The sequence below is a fragment of the Ipomoea triloba genome, chromosome 2 (genome assembly GCF_003576645.1).
Source record: "Ipomoea triloba cultivar NCNSP0323 chromosome 2, ASM357664v1".
Lineage (NCBI taxonomy): Eukaryota > Viridiplantae > Streptophyta > Magnoliopsida > Solanales > Convolvulaceae > Ipomoea > Ipomoea triloba.
Window position 1 is genome coordinate 6,854,103 of NC_044917.1, and position 21,865 is coordinate 6,875,967.

The window sequence follows — 21,865 nt, forward strand, 5'->3', positions numbered from 1 at the left end:
ATTTTCATTCTTCTTTTCACCCCTAAGCTCTCGTTCCCTCACCGTGAGGAGGACTTGATGGGGATTTTGTACTTCTTGTATAATAGTTTGCCTTTTTTAAAAAAAAATTTTAATTTTTTTTTGGAATTACCCTCTCAAGTAATCTAAAAAAAAAAGTGAGATTAAATATGATTTTTTTTTAAAGGAAAGAAGGAATTTTAGGAAGGAAAAGAAAGAGCATCACAAATAAAAGAAGAGTATCAATGCAAGTCTCTTGACTAGATAAAATATATCTCGTTAAAAATTTATAATTTTAACATATTTAAAGATAGAATAAATTTGTTTTTGAATTATAATTTGACGATAAAATTTTTTAACCTTGATTTTATGTACCTCTAGATTCTGGTAAATTCAAGTATTTTACTTCTTACTTGAGTTAATTTCGATTTTAAACTTTTAACAATTACATATATATATATTTTTAGTACTCAATCTAAAATTCAATAAGATTTGATATTTGACTATTCAGAACTTTTAATTTTAATCTTTGGCGACCATATTCATCATATATCAAATTTTAAAGTTTAAAAATGAAAGTGTAATTTACTTGTACTTCAAGTTTTAAACGGACTAAATAAAAATTAATATCAATATGTATGGAGTTAACGCGACGCAAGAGCTATAACCCTAAGAATTGAGCACGCCTCTTGCAAGATTGAAGCTAAGCTACATATAAATATTAATTCTTTTGCCCATTCGCTGAAATTCCCTTTTTTCATCTATACATATTTGTAGCCGTAGGTAATGGGTCTTAATGGGTCTTACCATTTTGAATATGTTGAGCATATGTGGTGTTTAAGTTAGGTACAAAGTGAGTATAAAGTATTAACTAGTGGAAGGAAGCTCTAAATTTTATTTTATTTTATTTTTTATTTAAAAGACCATTAAATGGGCACCTCGCAAAACCAAATATGAAAATGCAAGCTAGTTAGGTTCAATATTTTACCCCCTCTTAGTCTCCTTCAAGAATTCAACAACAAAAAAAAAAAAGTGATTATCACGATGATGTGTACTTAAATGATGGGATTTGCATGTATGGAGAAGGTTAACTATTAAAGAGTTCAATGTGGGAAATTATATATATCATCATCGCATATCATAACTTGGTGACCATTTAAGTAAAAGAAAAATGATAAGTCTACATGAACAGAGTAAATTTTTTATCACATGTTATGTCTTTATTAAAGAATAAAAAAAAAAAAAAACTGTGACTTACTTTATTCTTTTTTCCTGAATCAATTCGAGTATGTTATATTGGTAGAATTTTTTTTTTAAAATAAAGCAAAAAGTATAAATATATGGTAAAATGGTGAAATAAAAGTTAAGGTGTATTCACTAACAAGAGAAATGGTTTTTTTTTTTTTTTTTGAAAAATTGAAGAAATAAAAATATTTTTAGAAGTCAAATGTCAAATTTTATCTATTTTGTAGTGAAAATTTGAAATAATAAAAAATTTAAATTGACCCCTAAGTTCAACAAATAATACAGTTATATTTCTTAAATTGAAAAAAGCTCAAACGAATCATCTTAAACCGATAAAATAGTACAATTAGGTCTTATTAATACTTATTTAGCAAATTAACGCTAATGTGGTTCACTAGACTAACATGTGGCGTCTTATTGAAACCCATGTAGATTTTAATTATACAATTTTTATTTTTAAAATTTTATAACTTAAAAATTACCATTCATCATCAACCATGATTGTTTAGATTTGGACATCTTTTGAGATCTAGATTTGGAGATAGAGGTAGTCAGGTCGCGTTCGTCTTAATTAGGAAAATGAAAGCGACTTGACCGCCTTCATCTCCAAATTTGGACCTCATTTTTGAAGTCTAGATTTGGAAAGCCACTAGCTATCGATGATAGCTAGTAATTATTTTTTTTTAAAGAAGATATTTTTTTTAAATAAAAAATTATATATATAATTAAAATTTATGTAACCATCTCGACATTACATGTTAGACTAGTTAGTATTATATAAATAGTAACTTGTTGACGACGACGACGACAATAACAACCTTTTTTTTTTTTGAAAAAACAATATAATAACAACCTAATTGTACTATTTTATCAACTTAAAAGGTGTTATTAAAAAATTTCTTATTTATTGGACTTTGTAGCCAATTTGACATTTTTTTCAATTAAAAATAAGGGAAAGTGGCACTTGTTTCTCCAAATTGTTTACTTATAGCACATTTTTTCCCTTGTGTTATTTATATAACTACATTATCCCTCAATTGTTTCTAAATTGACTATTTCTTCCCATCCCAATTAAATAAATGTTTGGACTGTTAAAAATAAGGGTACAAATGGCATTTCGTTTTCTTTTAAATGAAGATGGAGGGGTTCACCGGTATTATTGGCTCGCACCAATAGCGGCACTGAGCGGCCAGAGATTGATTGAAAAGGCAGGCCCAGCCGCCCCTCTCCCCCCCTAACCGCCCAGAAGCTAAGTTAATGGCATTCTTTTAGCCTAGTTAGTGGCATTCTTTTAACACGTATACATGGTGAAACTATATTTTCTCACGTCTCATGTGAAATAATAGGTGTACCATCATAATATTTGATAAGTGCAAAAGATGCCATCTTTATAAGGTTGTTATCGGATCGTCTAGTGCACAATTCGTAGCTTTTGTGTTTGATTTGTCCCTTTATTGCGTTAGAATGCTTCATATTGCCATTGGACCCCGTTCCACACTTGGTTAATCATTTTGTAGGTAAAAAGATGGGCAAAAAGGCAGAAAATGGCTAGATTTCGAAGAAGGATTCACAAGTCGAAGTTGGAGTGCGAAATAAACCATGGACGCCCAGTGGACGCCCCAGTGGACGCGCGTCCAACGCGCGTCCACCATGCGTCCACCCTTGCGTCCAACTTTTCGCTCTCTGATTCTCGCACAGCAGAACAGCAGTCTGCTGTGGACGCGCAGTGGACGCGCGCGTCCAGCACGCGTCCACCAAGCAGCTCTCTGAAGTTGAAGTCTGTGCAACAGAAACACAGCAGAAACGCAGTGGACGCGCGTCCAGCGTGCGTCCACCCGTGCGTCCAGCGCGGAAAATTGGCGGTTGGGCGAGATTTAAAAGGGGAATTGAGCCATTTTTCAGGGGATCCATCACANAACACTCTTGTGCTTAATCCCCTTACCGCTTGAACTCCCTCCTTGCCATCCTTTGAGAACGATACTCGGGAACTTCTTCCCGTTTTACCACCTATTACTTTCCATCCACCGCGAAAACTACACCCTTCAAATGGCGCCGTTACCGGGGATGGCATCGGTTTTTGAGTAGTAAGTGCCTTTGGATTGACATGAGCAAGTGTTTAAGTTAGAGAGTCTAACCCCCCATTTACTTTCTATTTTTGCAATTTACTTTGTTTACTTTTTAATCTTTTTGTCATTTCAATTGCTACTACTCTCACTTGCAACTACTTCTAGTTGCAAAACACTCTCTTGTCTTTGTGTTGATAGGTTGATCCTCTATAATGTATTCTCAAGCAAGATATCAACGAGAGGATTGCTATGAAGATCAAGGAGGATATAGGCAATCAAGGGGAGGCTATAATGATCAATTTTCTAACCCCTATGGTTATGAAGATAATGAGGACTTTAGAGCACAATATCAACCAAGAAGTCCACCACCACGTTGGGCTCACTATGATGATCAACGGATGGCATATGATGATTATTACCGTCCAAAAAGAAACCAAAGCCATTATGATGAACCTCAAGACCACTATCAAAATCAACATGAAGGAAACTATGAGGAATACATATCCCAAGAAGGATATCATCATGCTCCACCACAAAATCTCTATTCACAAAATTTCTACCCTCATAACTCTTACTTCGAACAAATTCAATACTCACAATCCCCTCAAAATGAGAAATATGTCTCATACACTCGAGATGAACACTACCCTTCATACACTCAAAATCCCCAATACCCCTCATATTCTCAAGATCATCAAGACAATCCATACTACTCCAACCGCTATGAGAATGAGGAGTACATGATGCAACCATATGAGGAGGAAATCACGGAAGACACGAAGAACAAGATATTGGCAATAATGGAAGAATTTAAGTAAGACATGGCCAATATGAGGGAAGAGTGGAGGCAAGAACGTAGACAAAGATCCTCCTCCTTAGGGCAAGAGACACAAGCATCAATTCGAAACTTGGAAGATCAAATGGCTCAAGTGGCCAAATGTGGAAATGAAGAAGAAGATACTCATGGTAAGACACTTGACCCTATTAGTGTTAGCACTACTCTTGGTGATAAAATTTCTAAATCTTGGGCCGACATGTGTGATGAGAATAATGATTGTGGTGATATTGGTGTGCCTATTCATTTTGATAATGCTAATGTTGATTGTGTTGATGATGGAGTTGAAAAAATGGTAGATATGACTAGTGAAAATAATTGCATAAATGAAGATGTTGATAATGAGGTCAATTTTTTCAACCCTTATGACTTTAGTGATAGTGATTCATTTGACTCCTCCTCCGATGATGATGAAAATTGTTTTGATACTTGTGAAAACAATTCTCTCGTTCCTTTAGACGATAATGATGGTCTTGAGTCTTTTACTTTCGATGAATCTTTGTCAAATGAGCTTGCTAATGATTTGCATGAGATATGTCGTGATGATGATATGAATGGTGATGCTAGCTTGAGTGATTTGAATGATATTAAGTTTGTGAATTTCTTTGACGATTGTCTTGATGATGCTATATATATTCATGAGTTGATTGGTAAGGAGGAAATGGGTGGCGATCTACGGGATGTTTTGTCAAGTAAGGAAGAAGAATGGGTTGAAAAAGAAAATGTAAAAGATGAGGTTGAGGGCAAGAAAAAGACAAGTGATGAGAGTGTTAGGGAGGAAGTTGAGGATAAAGTGAGAAATGATGAAGAGGAGTTTGGTGAAAAGAAGAAAAATGAAAAAAGAGGTAAGTTGGAAGATAATAGCATACTCGTGGACATGGATAGTTGCCAATCTTTCGAAGAGAGTATGCTATGTAGAAAATTAAAGGAGTTTGTCAATGCCCGGCACTTGAGGGCATATCGTGAGGAAAGAGTGGATGGGGCAAAAGGACTTGTCCCCGTCCAAGTGTGTTGGAATGAAGGTTTGAAAGTTGCGTCGGGCTACGGACGTTAAACGAAGCGCTTCTCGGGAGGCAACCCGAGGTTATCTTACATTTTTTATGCATTTTGTTTTTGTTGTTTACTTTTGCTTTCAATAAGTTTTGCATTGATGGAAATTGAATTCTCTAATATGGTTTGTAGTATTGCAATGTGTTTGTTGATGATGTAGGGAAATTGATATATGGCTCAACGCTAAGAGGTTATGCCTTTCCCACCATGATTAAAGGCAATGCACTTAAAGTGAGCTAAGGAGAGTCTCTTTATCTCCCTTACCTATTTTCATTGCCTATATGCTTGCCTTTTAAAGTGTGGAAACCGGGAGATGGTGACATTGCATTGCTTGTTTGAAATCCTTCATAAAAGCTTGTTTGTGTGATCCGTTAGCCCATAACACACTTTTAAAGTGTGGAAATGGGCATAGTTATGTTGAGACCTTTGACTTTTCCACCTTGTGTTTAGTGTGAACATCGAGGACGATGTTCGTTTTAAAGTGTGAAAAGAGAAGCACCTTTGTGCTTGAAGACTTTGATTTGCAAAAGTATTGCTTGACTTAGAATGTTGGATATGTTTGAAATGAATACATTGTTTAATCTATTTTGGGAAAATGTGTGTTTTGAATGAACCCTTGTTTCTCAATTAGGACTATCCCGTGGAAGAAAATTCTCATACTTTTGTTTAAATTTGACGAATTGTTGCTTGATTGTGTGATATTCACCTCTCATTTAACCCGGACCATAGTCAAGGAGGTAACGAAGTGGGAGTGTGCACCTATCAACCCTAGTAATATAATGTTTACTAAGCCCGGAAATGAACCTAATTTTCTTTGTTTTGCTCTCCCGAAGGTGTAGTGTGGGGTTGTGAAGGTGATGCTTTACTTTAAGTTGTTCAAAAGAGCACAATGAGGCCAAAAACCCCAAAAGAGCCCAATGTGGCCACCTTAAGATATGAAAAAGATGAACCGTCTCGCTAGGGCAAGTTAGGGGCAACCATCGCACTGTCTTCGAAAAAGCGTGGAGATACACGTGAAGTCGGTTGCCCCGATACGAGGTCTTGGGAGATGAGAAAATTGAAGAGAGCCATTCCGCTGAGATTCGGGCACCCATTTCACCGTCTTCGAAAAAGCATGGATATCCATGTGAAGTCGGGTAGCCCGATGAGGTTATCTTGGGGAATGAGAAAAGGAGAGATCTATCCCGTTGGGACCGGGCACCCATTGCACAGTTCTCGAAAAAGCATGGAGCTCCATGTGAGATCGGGTAGCCCGATGGTCGGTCTTGAGGGGTAGTAGATAACCTTAAAGCCTTTTTGTTTATCACGCTAGAATCTAGGGGGCTTGAGGTTATAAGGGTGGTCTAATAGGTTTGGTTTGTGCACATCGGTCCCACTAGTTGGCTCGACTAGTGGCCCGCTTTAAATGGTTGGTGAACCCTTTATTGGATTGCATGCTTGACTCGTATGACAATTGGAAGTAATCTAAATGCTTTATTTTTACCAAAGGATTTTTGTTCTTGGGATAGTCGTTATTGAGAATCGAAGGATTGTTTAAGAACACATTTTCATGATAGCTTAAGGAATGTATTGATTTCAAATGTATGCATCATTCTTGTGTCTTGGCTTGCTTGAATATCAAAGTTGTGGCATTTTTTTCACTTATGTGTGCTTGATTCAATGATAGCTTGCTTGAGGACAAGCAAGGTTTAAAGTGTGAAAAGTTTGATAAGTGCAAAAGATGCCATCTTTATAAGGTTGTTATCGGATCGTCTAGTGCACAATTCGTAGCTTTTGTGTTTGATTTGTCCCTTTATTGCGTTAGAATGCTTCATATTGCCATTGGACCCCGTTCCACACTTGGTTAATCATTTTGTAGGTAAAAAGATGGGCAAAAAGGCAGAAAATGGCTAGATTTCGAAGAAAGATTCACAAGTCGAAGTTGGAGTGCGAAATACACCATGGACGCCCCAGTGGACGCGCGTCCAACGCGCGTCCACCATGCGTCCACCCTTGCGTCCAACTTTTCGCTCTCTGATTCTCGCACAGCAGAACAGCAGTCTACTGTGGACGCGCAGTGGACGCGCGCGTCCAGCACGCGTCCACCAAGCAGCTCTCTGAAGTTGAAGTCTGTGCAGCAGAAACGACGCGCAGTGGACGCGCGTCCAGCGTGCGTCCACCCGTGCGTCCAGCGCGGAAAATTGGCGGTTGGGCGAGATTTAAAAGGGGAATTGAGCCATTTTTCAAGGGATCCATCACACTTCAGTTTTAGATCAGTTTAGAATATTTCTCTCTCTAGGATTAGCCTAGAGAGATCTCCCCCAATTCGCTCAACATTCCCAATTCACTCCACATTGCAATTCTTAGTTTAGATTAGAATTAGAGAAGAATTCCATTGTAGCAAGATTGAGATCTACATTCAATTTCAAGTTCAAGGTTTAATTTCAAGCTAAGTCTTCCTTTTAATTTCTTGTCATTACTTTTGCTTTTGCTATTTTAATTTCAAGTATGATTAGATAGATCTTTGTGGATTTGGATTGAGCAATGTTGTATGGATATTCTTGAGCTTTGAATTGATTAATTAGGTTTTGCAATTGCTTTGACTATGAGTTTGATTGTGTGAATGGTGATCTTCTTTGACTCTTGTGTGGGAATGATCAACCTATATGAGAGGTGTTTGGAGAAGGAGTCTCACCTACGAGAGTAGGGATACTCCTTAGCCTAGCCTAGCACGTTTCCTTCCCACCTTTGAGAAAAGGGGGATTGGAAGGCAAATAGCACACCATGTGTTCGATAATTTACCTCACCTAGCCTAGTTGCCATGAGAATGGGACTATGGACTAGATGATAGGCCAATGACCACGAGAGTGGCATTGGCATAGTTGTCTTGCCTCATTTTCATTATCTAAGTGTTGCTAGCCTAGTATCTTAGGAAATCAAGGATACCTATATGAGTTGCAAGATCCAAATCCTCCTTTCCAAATTGATTGTTTCCATTGTTTGTTCCTTATTTTCCTAATGTTTCATGTGCATTTTCTTACTATGTTTGGGTTAGCTTTCAAACACTAAACACTCTTGTGCTTAATCCCCTTACCGCTTGAACTCCCTCCTTGCCATCCTTTGAGAACGATACTCGGGAACTTCTTCCCGTTTTACCACCTATTACTTTCCATCCACCGCGAAAACTACACCCTTCAATATTGATTTGGAATAGAATGTTTGCCTCAATATTCTCAGAGAAGATTGGAAACATGTCCTCAACATTAATACTATTGTTTATGGCTTATACCATATTTTTGCAGTATCACTTGAATAATTGAACATCATGGATTTATATTTGTTTTTTTCGTAACTACAGTATAATTTCAAACTCCGTCCCTATCCTCTTGTAGGAACCAAATAACGAGGATCCACTCAACCATGATGTAGCTGCGGTGTTGGAAGACAATCTAAATAAGTAAAATACCATTTTTACTCTTATTTTTAACGGTCCAAACATTTATTTATCTGAGAAGGAAAGAAATAACCACTTTAAAAACAATTGAATAGGATAAAGTGATTATATAACTAATACAGGGGGAAAATGTGCTATAAGTAAGAAAAAGAGTCATTTTCCTTAAAAACAATGAAGCATAATTCTTTGAGTGACAAAGAATGATTTTTAATAGAGTTTAAGGAGTTAAACACTTGCCCACGTTTTTCTCAACAGCGGAGAGTCATTTTTAATCGTTTCGAAATTCGGCCAAACTATTATTTTATTGGTCCATCCATTTCATCAGGAGCGGGGAGTCATTTCTGAAGACGACTATGGCACGGTCAGGAGCATCGGATTTAGTCGGCGCAGGCCAAATGGGCTCTGGAATTGCCCAACTCGCCGCCGTGAACGGCGTCGACGTATGCCTTCCGATACCCAAGTGGAACCTCTTAACAGAGCCCACAAATCCATCTCTACTAACATCCAACGCCTCGTCTCAAAAGCTCTACTTTCTGAGGTGAACTTCTTTGTTAATAATACTCCGTACTATGTTATTTCATTAAATGGTAGTGAAAATCGCTTAATTCATTGGTTTTTAACTGTGTTTTGGTGGCCCCTTCAATAGGAACGAGGTGGTGATGCAATCAGGAGTCTAAAATGTTCACAGAATTTGGAAGATTTCCAGTGTGTGGATATTGTTATTGAGGCTATTGTGGAGTCTGAATCTGTGAAGAAAAAGCTGTTTGTGATTTGTGAAGAGCTCTGCAATATTGGCTTCTAACACAAGCTCTATCTCCATTACCCGTTTGGCATCTGCAACTAATCGTCCTACACAGAGGTTTACTTCACAGTTCATGTTCTCCTTGTACTAAGGCATTGCAGTAAAAAAAACCACCAAAAAACCCCTCCCTATTTGTTGAAAAACTATCTTAAGTTTTTAAGCCTGCAAAAAACTATTGAAAATCTCATATTAGGGATGCTCTAATGTGGTTGATTAGAATTTTAGACTAACATGTGCCCTCTTGAAATTCATGTAAATTGTAATTAGATTTCTACTGCATGTAATTCCAAATTTCTTTCTCAATTTTATTTCTTGATGTGGTGGGCTCTGATAAACTATTTTATTTTCTTGTAGTCAGAATACAAGTATCTACATGAAAATTTGGTGTGTGAGAGTAAAAGTTAGGAGTATAAAGTGTGAGTACACATAGTAATTTTCTTTTAATTATACAATTTTTATTTTTAAAATTTTAAATTTAGGATATGTTTGGGAATCAGGAAAATGACTTATGAAAAATTAGTCATTTTTCAAAAAACATTTTCATTTCTTTGGTTGCATTTTATAAAACTGTTTTTGTGTTTTTGGTTCATTTTTTAGAAAATAAACAGAATTGTATAATTAAAATTTTAATTGTTGTTAACTAAAAAGATTTGACAACAACTATGTTTTGCCTAGCTATTTTTTTTCCAAATAACAATCAAAAAATATATTTTTTTGAAGTATACTGGTTTTTGTCGGAAACCAGTAGAAACCTTGGCTTTCTTCCGCCATCTTCCGTTTTCTACCTGGACTGGTTTATGACAAAAACCAGTACAAACCAGACTGGTTTATGAGGAAACATTCTCAGAAGAAGTCAGGAAAAAGAAGCAGTTGGATTCGAAAAATGACTTCCCAAAAAAAGGGAAGCCATTTTTCAAAAAAACCAAGCTATTTCCCTTTGATCGAAATCATTTTTCATTGACTTCAATTTTCCATCATCTCTCAAACACTGAAAACCCTTATAGTGATTTTCATAAATCATTTTTTAGGGTTTTCAAACACACCTAAAAGAAAATCACCATTCGTCATCAACCATTATTGTTTAAATTTGGCATTCTTTTGAAATATAGATTTGGAGATAGAGGCTTTCAAAAAAAAAAAAAAAAGATTTGGAGATAGAGGTTTCGTATTAGGAAAATGCATGATTTTTTAAATTTGGCATTCTTTTGAGATCTATATTTGGAGATAAAGGTTGCCAGGTCGCCTTCGTATAAGGAAAATGAAAGCGGCTTGACTACCTTCATATCCAAATTTGGACCTCATTTTTTAGTTCTATATTTGAAAAGCCACTAGATGTCGATGATAGCTGGACCTAGTTTGTAATTGTTGGTCGCCTTCGTATCAGGAAAATGAAAGCGTCTAGCTGGTAATTGTTTTTTAAATAATAATAACCGTTTTTGAGTATTTAATACTGTCCCCACTAAGACTCAAACTCACAACCTCCCGTATAAGAGATTAACTTGGTACCTCCCGGTCCGTAAGGACAGCCCAGGTGGTAAGAGTGCTCTATCTATAACCGAGAGGTTGGAGGTTCGATCCTCAAAACCCTAGGTTTGAGCCGGTCAGTTATGGGTAACCTAGGCTGGTTTACCTCCTTGTGGTCCTTTGGAGGTTCGATCCTCAAAACCTTAGGTTTGAGCCGGTCAGCTATGAGTAACCTATGCTAGTTTACCTCCTTGTGGTCCTTTGGTTTAAAACTTGGTACCATTACACCACCTTGACAATAATACTAATAACCTAGCTAATTGTCTATTTTATCAATTAAAAAGGTGTCTTATTTGTTGGACTTTGTAGCCAATCGGCCCAATCTGACATTTTCTTTCAATTAAAAACAATGAAGCGTAATTCTTGAGGGACAAAAAATGATTTTTAATAGAGTTAAAGGAGTTCAAAGAACCTAAACACATGCCATCGTAATCGTTGTCGAAATGTCGGGCCAAACTATATATTAAAGTATTATATTGGTCCGTAATCCATTTCATCAAGAGCGGGGACTCATTTCTGAAGACGACTATGGCGGCGATTAGGAGCATCGGGGTAGTCGGCGCAGGCCAAATGGGCTCTGGAATTGCCCAACTCGCCGCCGTGCACGGCGTCGACGTTTGCCTTTACGATACCGAAGCGGAAGCTCTTAACAGAGCCCACAAATCCATCTCTAGTAACATTCGGCGCCTCGTCTCAAAAGCTCTACTTTCTGAGGTGAACTTCTCCGTATTCTCTATTGATTTCTTTATCAAAATCAAAATTATATGTATGGAAGAACAGAGCTGCAAAACTGTTCCGAACGGATTTGCTGTATCCTCGTACCTAACCTAAATTAAACATTTATTTAATTCTCGCACAATTATATAGTAATTGGAGTAACAATTTTTTTTTTGGTTTCCTCGTACCTTATCTAAATTACAAAGTATAAAATTTAATTAATTTCTCGTGCAATTATGGATTATCGTCACCCCAGAAGAATTTTCTGCCATGGTCTGGAATTCTTTGTTAATAATACTCGGTACTATATTAATTCATAAAATTTTAGTGAAAATCGCTCTATTTGTTGGTTTTTAATTGTGTTTTGGTTTCCCTTCAATAGGAACGAGGTGGTGATGCAATCAGGCGTCTAAAATGTTCACAGAATTTGGAAGATTTCGAGTGTGTGGATATTGTTATTGAGGCTATTGTGGAGTCTGAATCTGTGAAGAAAAAGCTGTTTGTTGATTTAGACAAGATTGTGAAGAGCTCTGCAATCTTGGCTTCTAACACAAGCTCTATCTCCATTACCCGTTTGGCATCTGCAACTAATCGTCCTACACAGGTTTACTTCACAGTTCATGTTCTCCTTGTACATAGCTGTGACATACATCAGTATTTCATGTCTGTCAAAACGTTTGATTCTATCCATGGATACATGAACTTTGTTTAATTCAGTAAATTTAGTACTCAATATATTTGTGGCATGATTCCTCTACATTTGACCTATAAAAGGGAAACTGGTTGGAGAATTTTGGTTGTAGCAAGTTCACAGTTACATCCTTGGTTAAGCAGATATCTCTAATTTTGATTGCCTTCAGATTTTCTTCTTTTCGCATTCGGCAAACATAGCCATTATTGGTTAATAGTTTAATCTGCCTATCGACTTGCATTTTTAACAGTTACATTTCCTTTGTGCAGGTGATTGGCATGCATTTTATGAATCCTCCTCCCATTATGAAACTGGTTGAAATTATCAGGGGTGCAGATACATCGGATGAGACATATAATGTGACAAAGAGCTTGGCAGAAAGGTGCTTTACTGGAAAAACTGTTTTAATTTAATATTTGCTGCAATACCTTGACATTCACCGTAGGGTGGGGTGGGCTGAAGGAAGGGTTTGCTTTTTTTCTTTATTTAACTCAAATTATGACTGCCTATATAGGGGTAGAATCTCTTTCTTATGCAGTTCATTTTGTTTCACGGAAATCACAATACGACTATTGCTTGAAAAGTAGTACAGTTTTCTAACCTGTTAGGGCGGGACTTTCTTAACTTTTCTTGAGCTTTTCTTTGAGCTTGCACTCTCATAAATGACCATTCCCATTATAATATGGGAACAATTGGTTTTCTAAAAAACTCTCTTGCATCTTTTTTCTTGGAACTATAAAACTATTATTTTTATGTTGTTTGGTGCTGTGCCTATTCTTTACCTTCCCTGTCTCTACAAGGGAAAGAGTTTGCTTGATTTGAAGGACTAAATCCTGAACCAAGTTGCGGTTGTGGATTCGAACCTCAGTGGAGGCGGTATTGACTCTTTGTGCTTTAGTAGGTTGAGAAAGTAGTTATGAACAGATACTGCATTGTAACAGAGTCAGTAATACTAAAAAAAAAATCTTGACTCTAATTGTGCTTCATATCAAAACCAGATTGTAAAGAATGGCTTTTGCAGGTTTGGCAAGACAGTTGTTTGCTCTCAGGATTACGCTGGCTTTATTGTAAATCGAATCTTGATGCCAATGATAAATGAAGCATTTTATACACTCTACAATGGAGTCGCGGCTAAGGAACACATTGATGCAGGAATGAAATTTGGAACGAACCATCCAATGGGTCCTCTGGAACTTGCAGATTTTATCGGGTTGGATGTTTGCTTGGCAATTTTGAAAGTCCTCCATGGCGGCTTGGGGGACACTAAATATGCTCCATGCCCTCTCCTTGTGCAGTATGTTGATGCAGGCAGACTTGGCAGAAAACGGGGCATTGGTGTGTATGATTACCGGAATGCACCCGGTGCCACAAGGCCTTCATCACGACTTTGAAATCTTGGGGTGCATATGGTTCAAATGTTCAATTTCACATCCCTAGAAATAAAGAATTTGTGGAGCTAGAATGATATTTGCAGAAGTATGGCAAAAAATAAATCAATCCTTGGAATTTGATATAGACTTGTAAATACTTTTATAAACTCTACAGTTTGGGGGTATTTGATTCAAATTTTTAGGAAGTATTTAAAAATCGACTTAGACTTAAGAATTTTTAAAAATTTATTGGTATTTATGGATTTTAAAAAAAGTATTGAAAATATCTCATGTTTGTTTCACTTTTGGGACAGACACTCAGTTGTTATGCCATGGACCTGGGTCTATTTTGTAGATTGATGCTATCTGTATAAAAAAAATTGTTTCTTTTCTTGTCATTTGTCTTTAGAATTCGTTTCTTTATATTCATAATTTTTAAACTCTATATTCACAATTTTAGATCTTAATATACAAAATTACAAAACTCAATATTAACACTTGAAGAACTCTATATTCACAATTACAGAACTCTATATTTAAAAGTATAATATAATAATTTTTGAATTTTATATTCATAATTTTTAAACACCAGATTCATAATTTTTAAATTCTATATTTTAGACGCGCGTCTTAGACTTGGATCCACTTTACAAAGTGGACCGGGGTGCATAGAATTTGCCAACAGACACTCATGTCGACCTCTCAGGTAAATCGTGTACTACTAGTATCATTATCTTTCTATTCTCCTTAATTCCTTTTAGGCCTAATTTAGGCTCTCTTGGCTCTTGCGTTAGTTGAACCCAAACTTCAACCCTCGTCAACATGCAACAAACTTGATGAATTAAAATGCACAAACAGATACTGCATTGTAATAGAGTTAGTAGTATTCAAAAAAAAAATGCAGATACCTTTCTTCTATGTAAGCTGAAAAAAAAAAATTACTCGGTTGTTTTTCCCCAAAAAAAAAAAAATCATTTATTACTTTTTTGACTCTAAAAACTTTCATCATCTTTAAAAAATTCACCTTTAGTACGAGTGGACTGACAGGTAATTTGATAATATGGACCAGTAATAAAAGCCCAATTATGACCAACGGGCTTCCGTTAACGTGGGCAATAGTCAACGACAGCAGTCCCACATCTTAATTTGCATTTGCAGATTTGCGCTATCCTATCCGTGTTTGGAATGCGCTATCATATCCGTGTTGGGAATTAAATACACACTAACATACTTTACCGTTAAGTCCTAACTTTCATGCAAACACAAATACTTATAATAATGCGTTTAATTAATTAACTAATCAGCCCTCAATATATCTACTAAATAAACAGCTTGGAACATTCATTATTCGAGAATATGTATTGATAAATCTTGTTTGGTGACCCTAATCAGCATAACACCACCAAAAAATAAATCAGTTTAGATTGTTCATACCGATCAAATGAAAATGATTAATAGAGCGAGTTGAGTTATAAAAAGTTTGGTTTTATTTAGGCGAACAAGAAGAAATGCACATGAGTAATAGTATTGCAACGGTAACCTATGCAAGTAGCTTTCCCTTCTTCATCTGCCAGCCCTATATATAACTTCTCCAACCCATCCTCTGCTTCATCCCATCAATTTCCATTCTACTTTCTCCCTAATTCACTCCTACAAATCCCCTCCCATCTATCATCTCTTTCTTCTTCTAATCTCGAACTTCATTCATTAGATCTATATATATACATAGGCAAATATATATTATCATGGATCTCCAAAAACATCTAGGGATTGTTGTTGTCTTAGTATCATTGGTTTGCTCATCCTTGCATGCTTACCAGTTCAACGTTGGCGGCAAGACTGGTTGGGGCTTAAACCCTTCAGAAGACTATAATCACTGGGCTGGACGGATGAGATTCCAAGTCAATGACACTCTCTGTAAGTTTTTATTTTCTCATCACTGTAAGTTTATAATTTTGTAATTTGTTGTTTAATTTCTGGAACATATGTATGTATGTATATTGCAGTGTTTAAGTATGAGAAAGGATCGGAATCGGTGTTGGTGGTGAGCAAAGATGATTATGAGAAGTGTAATACGCAAAATCCGATCAAGAAAATGGATGATGGGAACTCTGTTTTCCAGTTTGGAAGATCTGGTCCGTTTTATTTTATATCTGGGAATCAAGAGAATTGTGAAAAGGGACAGAAGTTGATCGTTGTTGTTCTTGCTGTGAGGAACCGGAATCCGCCGGCACCGCCTACGCCACGGTCTCCGGCGCCGTATGCGAACGGTCCTATCCCTGCTCCCCCGCCTAAAGGATTCACTCCCTCAGGCCACGCTCCGGGAGCTCACCCGCCTAGAGGATCGCCGGCTGCTTCACCGTCGGGGCATGCTTCGGGTTCGGGAGTTTCTCCGGCTAAAGGGTCGCCTGCGGCTTCACCGTATAGTAATGCTCCGGGGACTTCTCCTAGTAAAGGATTGCCGGTCATTTCACCGTCAGCGTACGCGCCGGGAGGTTCTCCTATAAAAGGATCGCCGGCGGCATCACCTTCCGGATATGCTCCTGGAGGTTCTAAGCCTAAAGGATCGCCGGCTATTTCACCGTCAGGCAGCGCGCCGGGTGCTTCTCCTTTCAAAGGATCGCCAGCAACTTCGCCGTCTGGTTATGTTCCTGGAGCTTCTTCGCCTAAAGGATCTCACTCCACTTCACCGTACGGTAATGCGCCGGGAGGTTCTCCTACGAAAGGATCGCCGGCTACCTCACCTTCCGGCTATGCTCCAGGAGCTTTAGCGCCTAAAGGATCGCCGAAAACTTCACCTTACGGCAATGCTCCCGGAGGTTCTCCTGCAAAAGGATCGCCAGCTAGCTCACCGTCCGGCAATGCTCCGGGAGGTTCTTCTGCGAAAGGATCACCGGCTACCTCACCCTCCGGCAATGCTCCGAGAGGTTCTCCTGCGAAAGGATCCCCGGCTAGCTCACCGTCCGGCAATGCTCCGGGAGGTTCTCCTGCAAAAGGATCACCGGCTACCTCACCCTCCGGCAATGCTCCGAGAGGTTCTCCTGCGAAAGGGTCGCCGGCTACCTCACCGTCCGGCAATGCTCCGGGAGGTTCTCCGTCAAAAGGGTCGCCGGCTAGCTCACCGTCCGGCAATGCTCCGGGAGGTTCTCCGGCAAAAGGATCGCCGGCAACCTCACCTTCCGGCAATGCTCCAGGAGCTTTAGGGCCTATAGGATCGCCGACAACTTCACCGTACGGCAATGCTCCGGGAGCTTCTCCTACAAAAGGATCGCCGGTTAGCTCACCGTCCGGCAATGCTCCAGGAGCTTTAGCGCCTATAGGATCGCCGACCACTTCACCATCCGGCTATGCTCCAGCAGCTTCTACCCCAGTAGGATCGCCCGCGAGCTACGCACCGGGAGCTGCTCCACCCAAAAGTTCCATTTCACCTTCCCCGGCGGCTATTTCCATCACTCCGGCATCATCTCCTGGACCAGCCGCATTTCCTGGGGCAAATGGACCGGCAAGCAAGACTCCGTTGGCATCTCCAGCACCGGCAAAGTCATCCACAGCTCCTTCAACAGGCAGTCCGAGCTCCGGCAACACTCCGGCTGATATCCAGTCTCCCGGTGGTTCACCGCCAAACTCAGCAGCTGTGAAAACATTTACTCCGTCAATGGTCATAGCGTCAACTCTCACATTTATCATAGCTGTTGCTTTCTGAGAATTCGGTTTCGTGTATATATACGGAATAATAATTTTTATATATGCTTTTTTCTAGTAATAAATAAATTTATTATTATTATTATTATTATTATTATTATTTTGGAAATAAATTCACTATTTTTATTCGTAAAGAATTAAAAAGATGATATCGTTTTTTTTATAGTACATTATGTTTTGTAGAGAAATAATTTTTTGATACTAATAATTTTGTTTAAGATAACATTCTAAGCTATTCAAGTTCAAATTGGCTTTGATCGAAGATCAAAGCTATCCTAAAACATTCAAATTTATACTCAACATTTCATTCATAAAATTTGACTAAGTTTTAATTTGTAATGAAACATACATCCTCCCTCAGTCATTCCTAATGGGGTTTAAATATTCACTATAAAATATAGAGTTTGAGTTAAGTGAATAATCACAAAACATATTAAAAGATTTATACCTGGCCTCGTCGATTCAAGCAAGTTAGTTAATTATAATGGACTTAAAGTGTTTTTAACCTTAAAATTTGTATGTACATACATCAATAATCTATTTAACTATCTAAAGTTACATAATATTTTCATCTAAAAAGTTCGTTATATAATCTTTAGTTATTATATTTATTGATCATTATATATATATATATTTAGGTACCTGAAAATAAGTATGCCATTTTAACTATTACAGCATAGTATTTATTTAATTATTTAGAATCAAAATCAACAATTAGTTCACTAACAAAATTATTTGATTGGACAAATACTTTAATTTGTAATATAAATTTGAATATAATTCTTTAAAAATAATATAAAAGAAAAGAGTACGTGTATTATTGTGTGGTGTCGGCATATTGATAAGTCATTTCAAACTCTAGATATCGTTTTCGAATACACGCTCCCTGACTCAATAATTAAGAAAGGAAAGGTCCGTGCCCAAATAATTCATTTAAGTTCTCAATACAAAATTGATTTTAATACAAAGAAGATTGATTTAAATTATAATAAAAAAATTAATAGTTCATAAACCACACATGAAAAGTAAATAAACTATAAAAATTTTATGTGATAAATTTGACCAAAAATATGTTGACAATAATTAAATCTGTGACATTCTTATACAAAAATTATACTCCGCTCACTAATCTATCTCTTCTTGGGCGTCAAATTAATTATCTATCTACTATAACTATATACTAATAAGAGCCAATAAAGCTAGTCCTATAACGAGATCTAAAAAATATCTTGTCCAATTATTTGATGAAATGAATGGTTCAGATTATTTTTATTTTAGTATTTTTTTTTCCAACTTCACTATCTATTATATTATTTTCTTTCCTTAAATACCTCTGCATTCCGTTAGTATAACCTTTAATAACAAAATATTCTATTAAATATTTATTATTATTAACTTACTCATTGATTTCTCTAAGAAAAGTTTTAGATTCGAACCCCATCCCAAATAGAGTTGACATAATTGTTGAATATATACTACGAATATGTTAGACTATAATATAATATAAAATTTAACATGAACTTTGGTCAAATAATTAGCAGGACTAAATACATAACATTCAAAGTTGAGCATCAAAGGTAACAAATAAGGAACCCTATATGCTATCATCAATAATCTAATTACACATGACACACTACAAATAAAAAGAAGATGACCAAGTAGTGAAGATGAATCCAATGATAATGTTACACAAAAGAGAATTACGAAGACTTAGAGAAATTCAAACGAGAAGTAGTATTTATTTAAATTAACGTTTTTATACTAAGTATTCATACTAGCGTTTTTATTAAGTTGCAAACATTTATTTTAATGACAATTATAATTAATCTCTCATATATTATTTTCCATTCATATACTTTGAATTATCGATTGAAATAAACAAATTCAACATTCAATATAATTACTTATGCATAAACATCTCTTATATAATTTTGAATTGATATACTTTGAAGTACATATTTATTTAAAAATAAACATCAAACATTATCTCATTTACACAATGTGCGTGGAAACTAGCTAGTTTATTTATAACTGAAAAAGAAAAATTGTGATTTTTCTATTAAGTAAAACTAGTATTTTCGCCCGTGCATTGCACGGAATGAATTTGTTATAATACTTTGAGTATATTTGGATCGATATACAATTATATGAATTATAACATCGAATATTATATAGCGCAATTGATGAAATTGGTTGGATTGATTATGTTTTTTGATGTTTTCTTTGCTTGAATTAGAGCAAATAATTGTCCAATTAGCAGTGCGATTCACTGATAATTTTTATTTATTTATTTAGATAATAAAATTAAAGATAAAATTATTTTTAAAAATCTAATATTGAACATGTACATTTATTTGATTATAAGATTAGTGCAAAAGTATCACTCAATTACTTGAATAATATATGACTTGTTTGTTTACAATTATCTTTAAAAGATCAATATTTAATACTCTGTATAACTTAAGTAATTATATTATTACAAAAATAAATATGGAAAAATGAGAAATAATTTAATTATTACGGCGTATAAAAATAAATTGAACGACCAATATTTAGCTTATTTACCATAATAATTATTAGGAAATTATTATTAGTCAATTACACTAAATTAATTATTTTTCGTTAACATGAATATCAATTCGTATATACAAAAATATTATTATTATATATTAAATATGTTCGACTTTCTACAGTGTTCAGGTAACTTATGTATTTATGTATTTTATACATATAGATTAGAATATATTTTTCCTAATTTTTAAATGTCATTTCAAAATATATTCTAATCTATACGTATAAAATATATGAAAATATATTATAATATTATAATATAATGAAGGTTACAAAATAATAATATGGATGTTACAAAATAATATTATAATATTATAATTATAATTATAATATAGTAATATAAAATAATATATTTTATACCTATAGATTAGAATATATTTTTCTAATTTTTAAACGATAATTAATAGGTATGAATGGTAGATAATGCAATATCTTAAACATAACAAAACATGATTTGATTTGATTAAGAATAATATATATGTTTACGAATATATATTATAAATTATGAATATATCACCAATTACCAATTAATATTAACAATATTACCATATTACCATAAATATATATGGATAATTAATCAATTATAGGTGAATGAAATTGGGGTATGAAATTGGTATGCTCTTAGCAATTGACTGATTTTATGAATAAATATATATGGATAATTAATAAAATAATAAATGAATAAAATAAATGATTTTACTAAAATGCCACTAAGTTTGAGTGGGAAAATTTGGGAGTATGATATTGTTTTTATATATAATATAGATTGACTAAGATATCACGAAAACATGGCTAAACTCGACTTACGCTACTTTTGCCATACTAGTGTTGTCCCAATAGGTCTCATGCATAACAATAAAGTTCCATTTCTTTATTCAACTACCAACTTTTAGTTTTAATTTTCACTTTTTTTTTTTTTTTTGGTTGTGTGTGAAGTCGTTTAAAAAAAAATAAAAATTATTTAATTTGCACCCATCTTGTTTATGTTAAACTTTATGATTAAGAATGACAATAGATTAGCTGATTAGGTAATACCAAATATTCAATTCCTACGAACTTTAATAGGGCAAGTTCGGACACGTTTAAAATAATTTTTTTTAAAACTTCAATAATCCTGAATTTGTGCACTATTTCACCTGAGCAATCAATGCTTAGGGGTAAATTTGGAATGCCACTTGCATACTAATCCCTAGGATTTTGAGGTTAAATTGTTGTTAGTTTCATTTTCTTCCACTCAAGCATTAAAGACCATCAGTTCTTCTCCTTCCATTCGTGTAAGGGTGAATCGTCGACAGAGATATGGGTGAAGAGCTCAGGCGGCCTCATCGACGGAAACATGGATTCTGGCAAAGGACCCAACAACGTTGACTTCTAGCAGACGACAAAAACAAAGACTTCGACAAAAAAACTCTGACCGTCACATTAAAAAATAATTAAATGGACAACTAAATTATCCGTTGTTATTCTTGTCAAAAATTAAAGATGGTGCATTAGTTGGGCCATAAATTACAAGGAGGAGATCTATCACGGATGGAGTGTCACACCTTTCTTCTAAAAGTCTATCTATATCATCTTTTTAGATTGTTTTCTGTTCACACTTAAGTTTATAGTACTACAACTTTAATGCTGCTCACAACGTCTGGTTCCAATCTACCAAAGAAAGTACAAAGTTTGGTGGTAACCTCGCATTATAGTACACAAAAATAAGGTGAGATTTCTAGAAATGTGAAATTAAAAAATCTCCTAACTTATATTAAGTATTAAACTAAAATATAATGTAACTTTAATATTAAAATTACACAAATTAAAATGACAAGAAATTAAATAATAATTGATTGGGAGAGGAAAGAAAAAAAAAAAAG

The 21,865-nt window shown here is 35.5% G+C and overlaps 2 protein-coding genes across 3 annotated transcripts; both read left to right on the forward strand.

Moving 5' to 3' along the window:
* Window positions 1-9,010: 9,010 nt before the first annotated feature.
* LOC116005147 (3-hydroxybutyryl-CoA dehydrogenase) lies at window positions 9,011-14,128 on the forward strand. Of its 2 annotated transcripts, XM_031245408.1 has the most exons (6): window positions 9,011-9,164; window positions 9,273-9,374; window positions 10,653-10,658; window positions 12,160-12,273; window positions 12,630-12,742; window positions 13,382-14,128. In XM_031245408.1, the coding sequence occupies exons 1-6, from the start codon at window positions 9,069-9,071 to the stop codon at window positions 13,749-13,751; spliced, it is 801 nt and encodes a 266-aa protein (XP_031101268.1). In that variant the 5' UTR covers window positions 9,011-9,068; the 3' UTR covers window positions 13,752-14,128. The 2 variants fall into 2 exon arrangements, with proteins under 2 accessions (XP_031101268.1, XP_031101263.1); XM_031245403.1 differs by lacking the exons at window positions 9,011-9,164; window positions 9,273-9,374; window positions 10,653-10,658 and adding an exon at window positions 11,423-11,666 and having other exon boundaries at window positions 12,052-12,273; window positions 13,382-14,123.
* A 1,214-nt stretch (window positions 14,129-15,342) lies between these two features.
* On the forward strand, window positions 15,343-17,520 carry LOC116010406 (early nodulin-like protein 2). Its single transcript, XM_031249805.1, has 2 exons — window positions 15,343-15,647; window positions 15,737-17,520. The coding sequence occupies exons 1-2, from the start codon at window positions 15,476-15,478 to the stop codon at window positions 17,431-17,433; spliced, it is 1,869 nt and encodes a 622-aa protein (XP_031105665.1). The 5' UTR covers window positions 15,343-15,475; the 3' UTR covers window positions 17,434-17,520.
* The last annotated feature ends 4,345 nt before the right edge of the window (window positions 17,521-21,865 follow it).

Excerpts from the sequence above, each read along its gene's own strand:
- LOC116005147 (XM_031245403.1), top strand. The coding sequence starts at position 11,481 with ATGGCGGCGATTAGGAGCATCGGGGTAGTCGGCGCAGGCCAAATGGGC. Across the intron at positions 11,667-12,051 it reads CAAAAGCTCTACTTTCTGAG|GAACGAGGTGGTGATGCAAT; the intron begins GTGAACTTCTCC and ends TCCCTTCAATAG. Across the intron at positions 12,743-13,381 it reads ACAAAGAGCTTGGCAGAAAG|GTTTGGCAAGACAGTTGTTT; the intron begins GTGCTTTACTGG and ends TGGCTTTTGCAG.
- LOC116010406 (XM_031249805.1), top strand. The coding sequence starts at position 15,476 with ATGGATCTCCAAAAACATCTAGGGATTGTTGTTGTCTTAGTATCATTG. Across the intron at positions 15,648-15,736 it reads CCAAGTCAATGACACTCTCT|TGTTTAAGTATGAGAAAGGA; the intron begins GTAAGTTTTTAT and ends TGTATATTGCAG.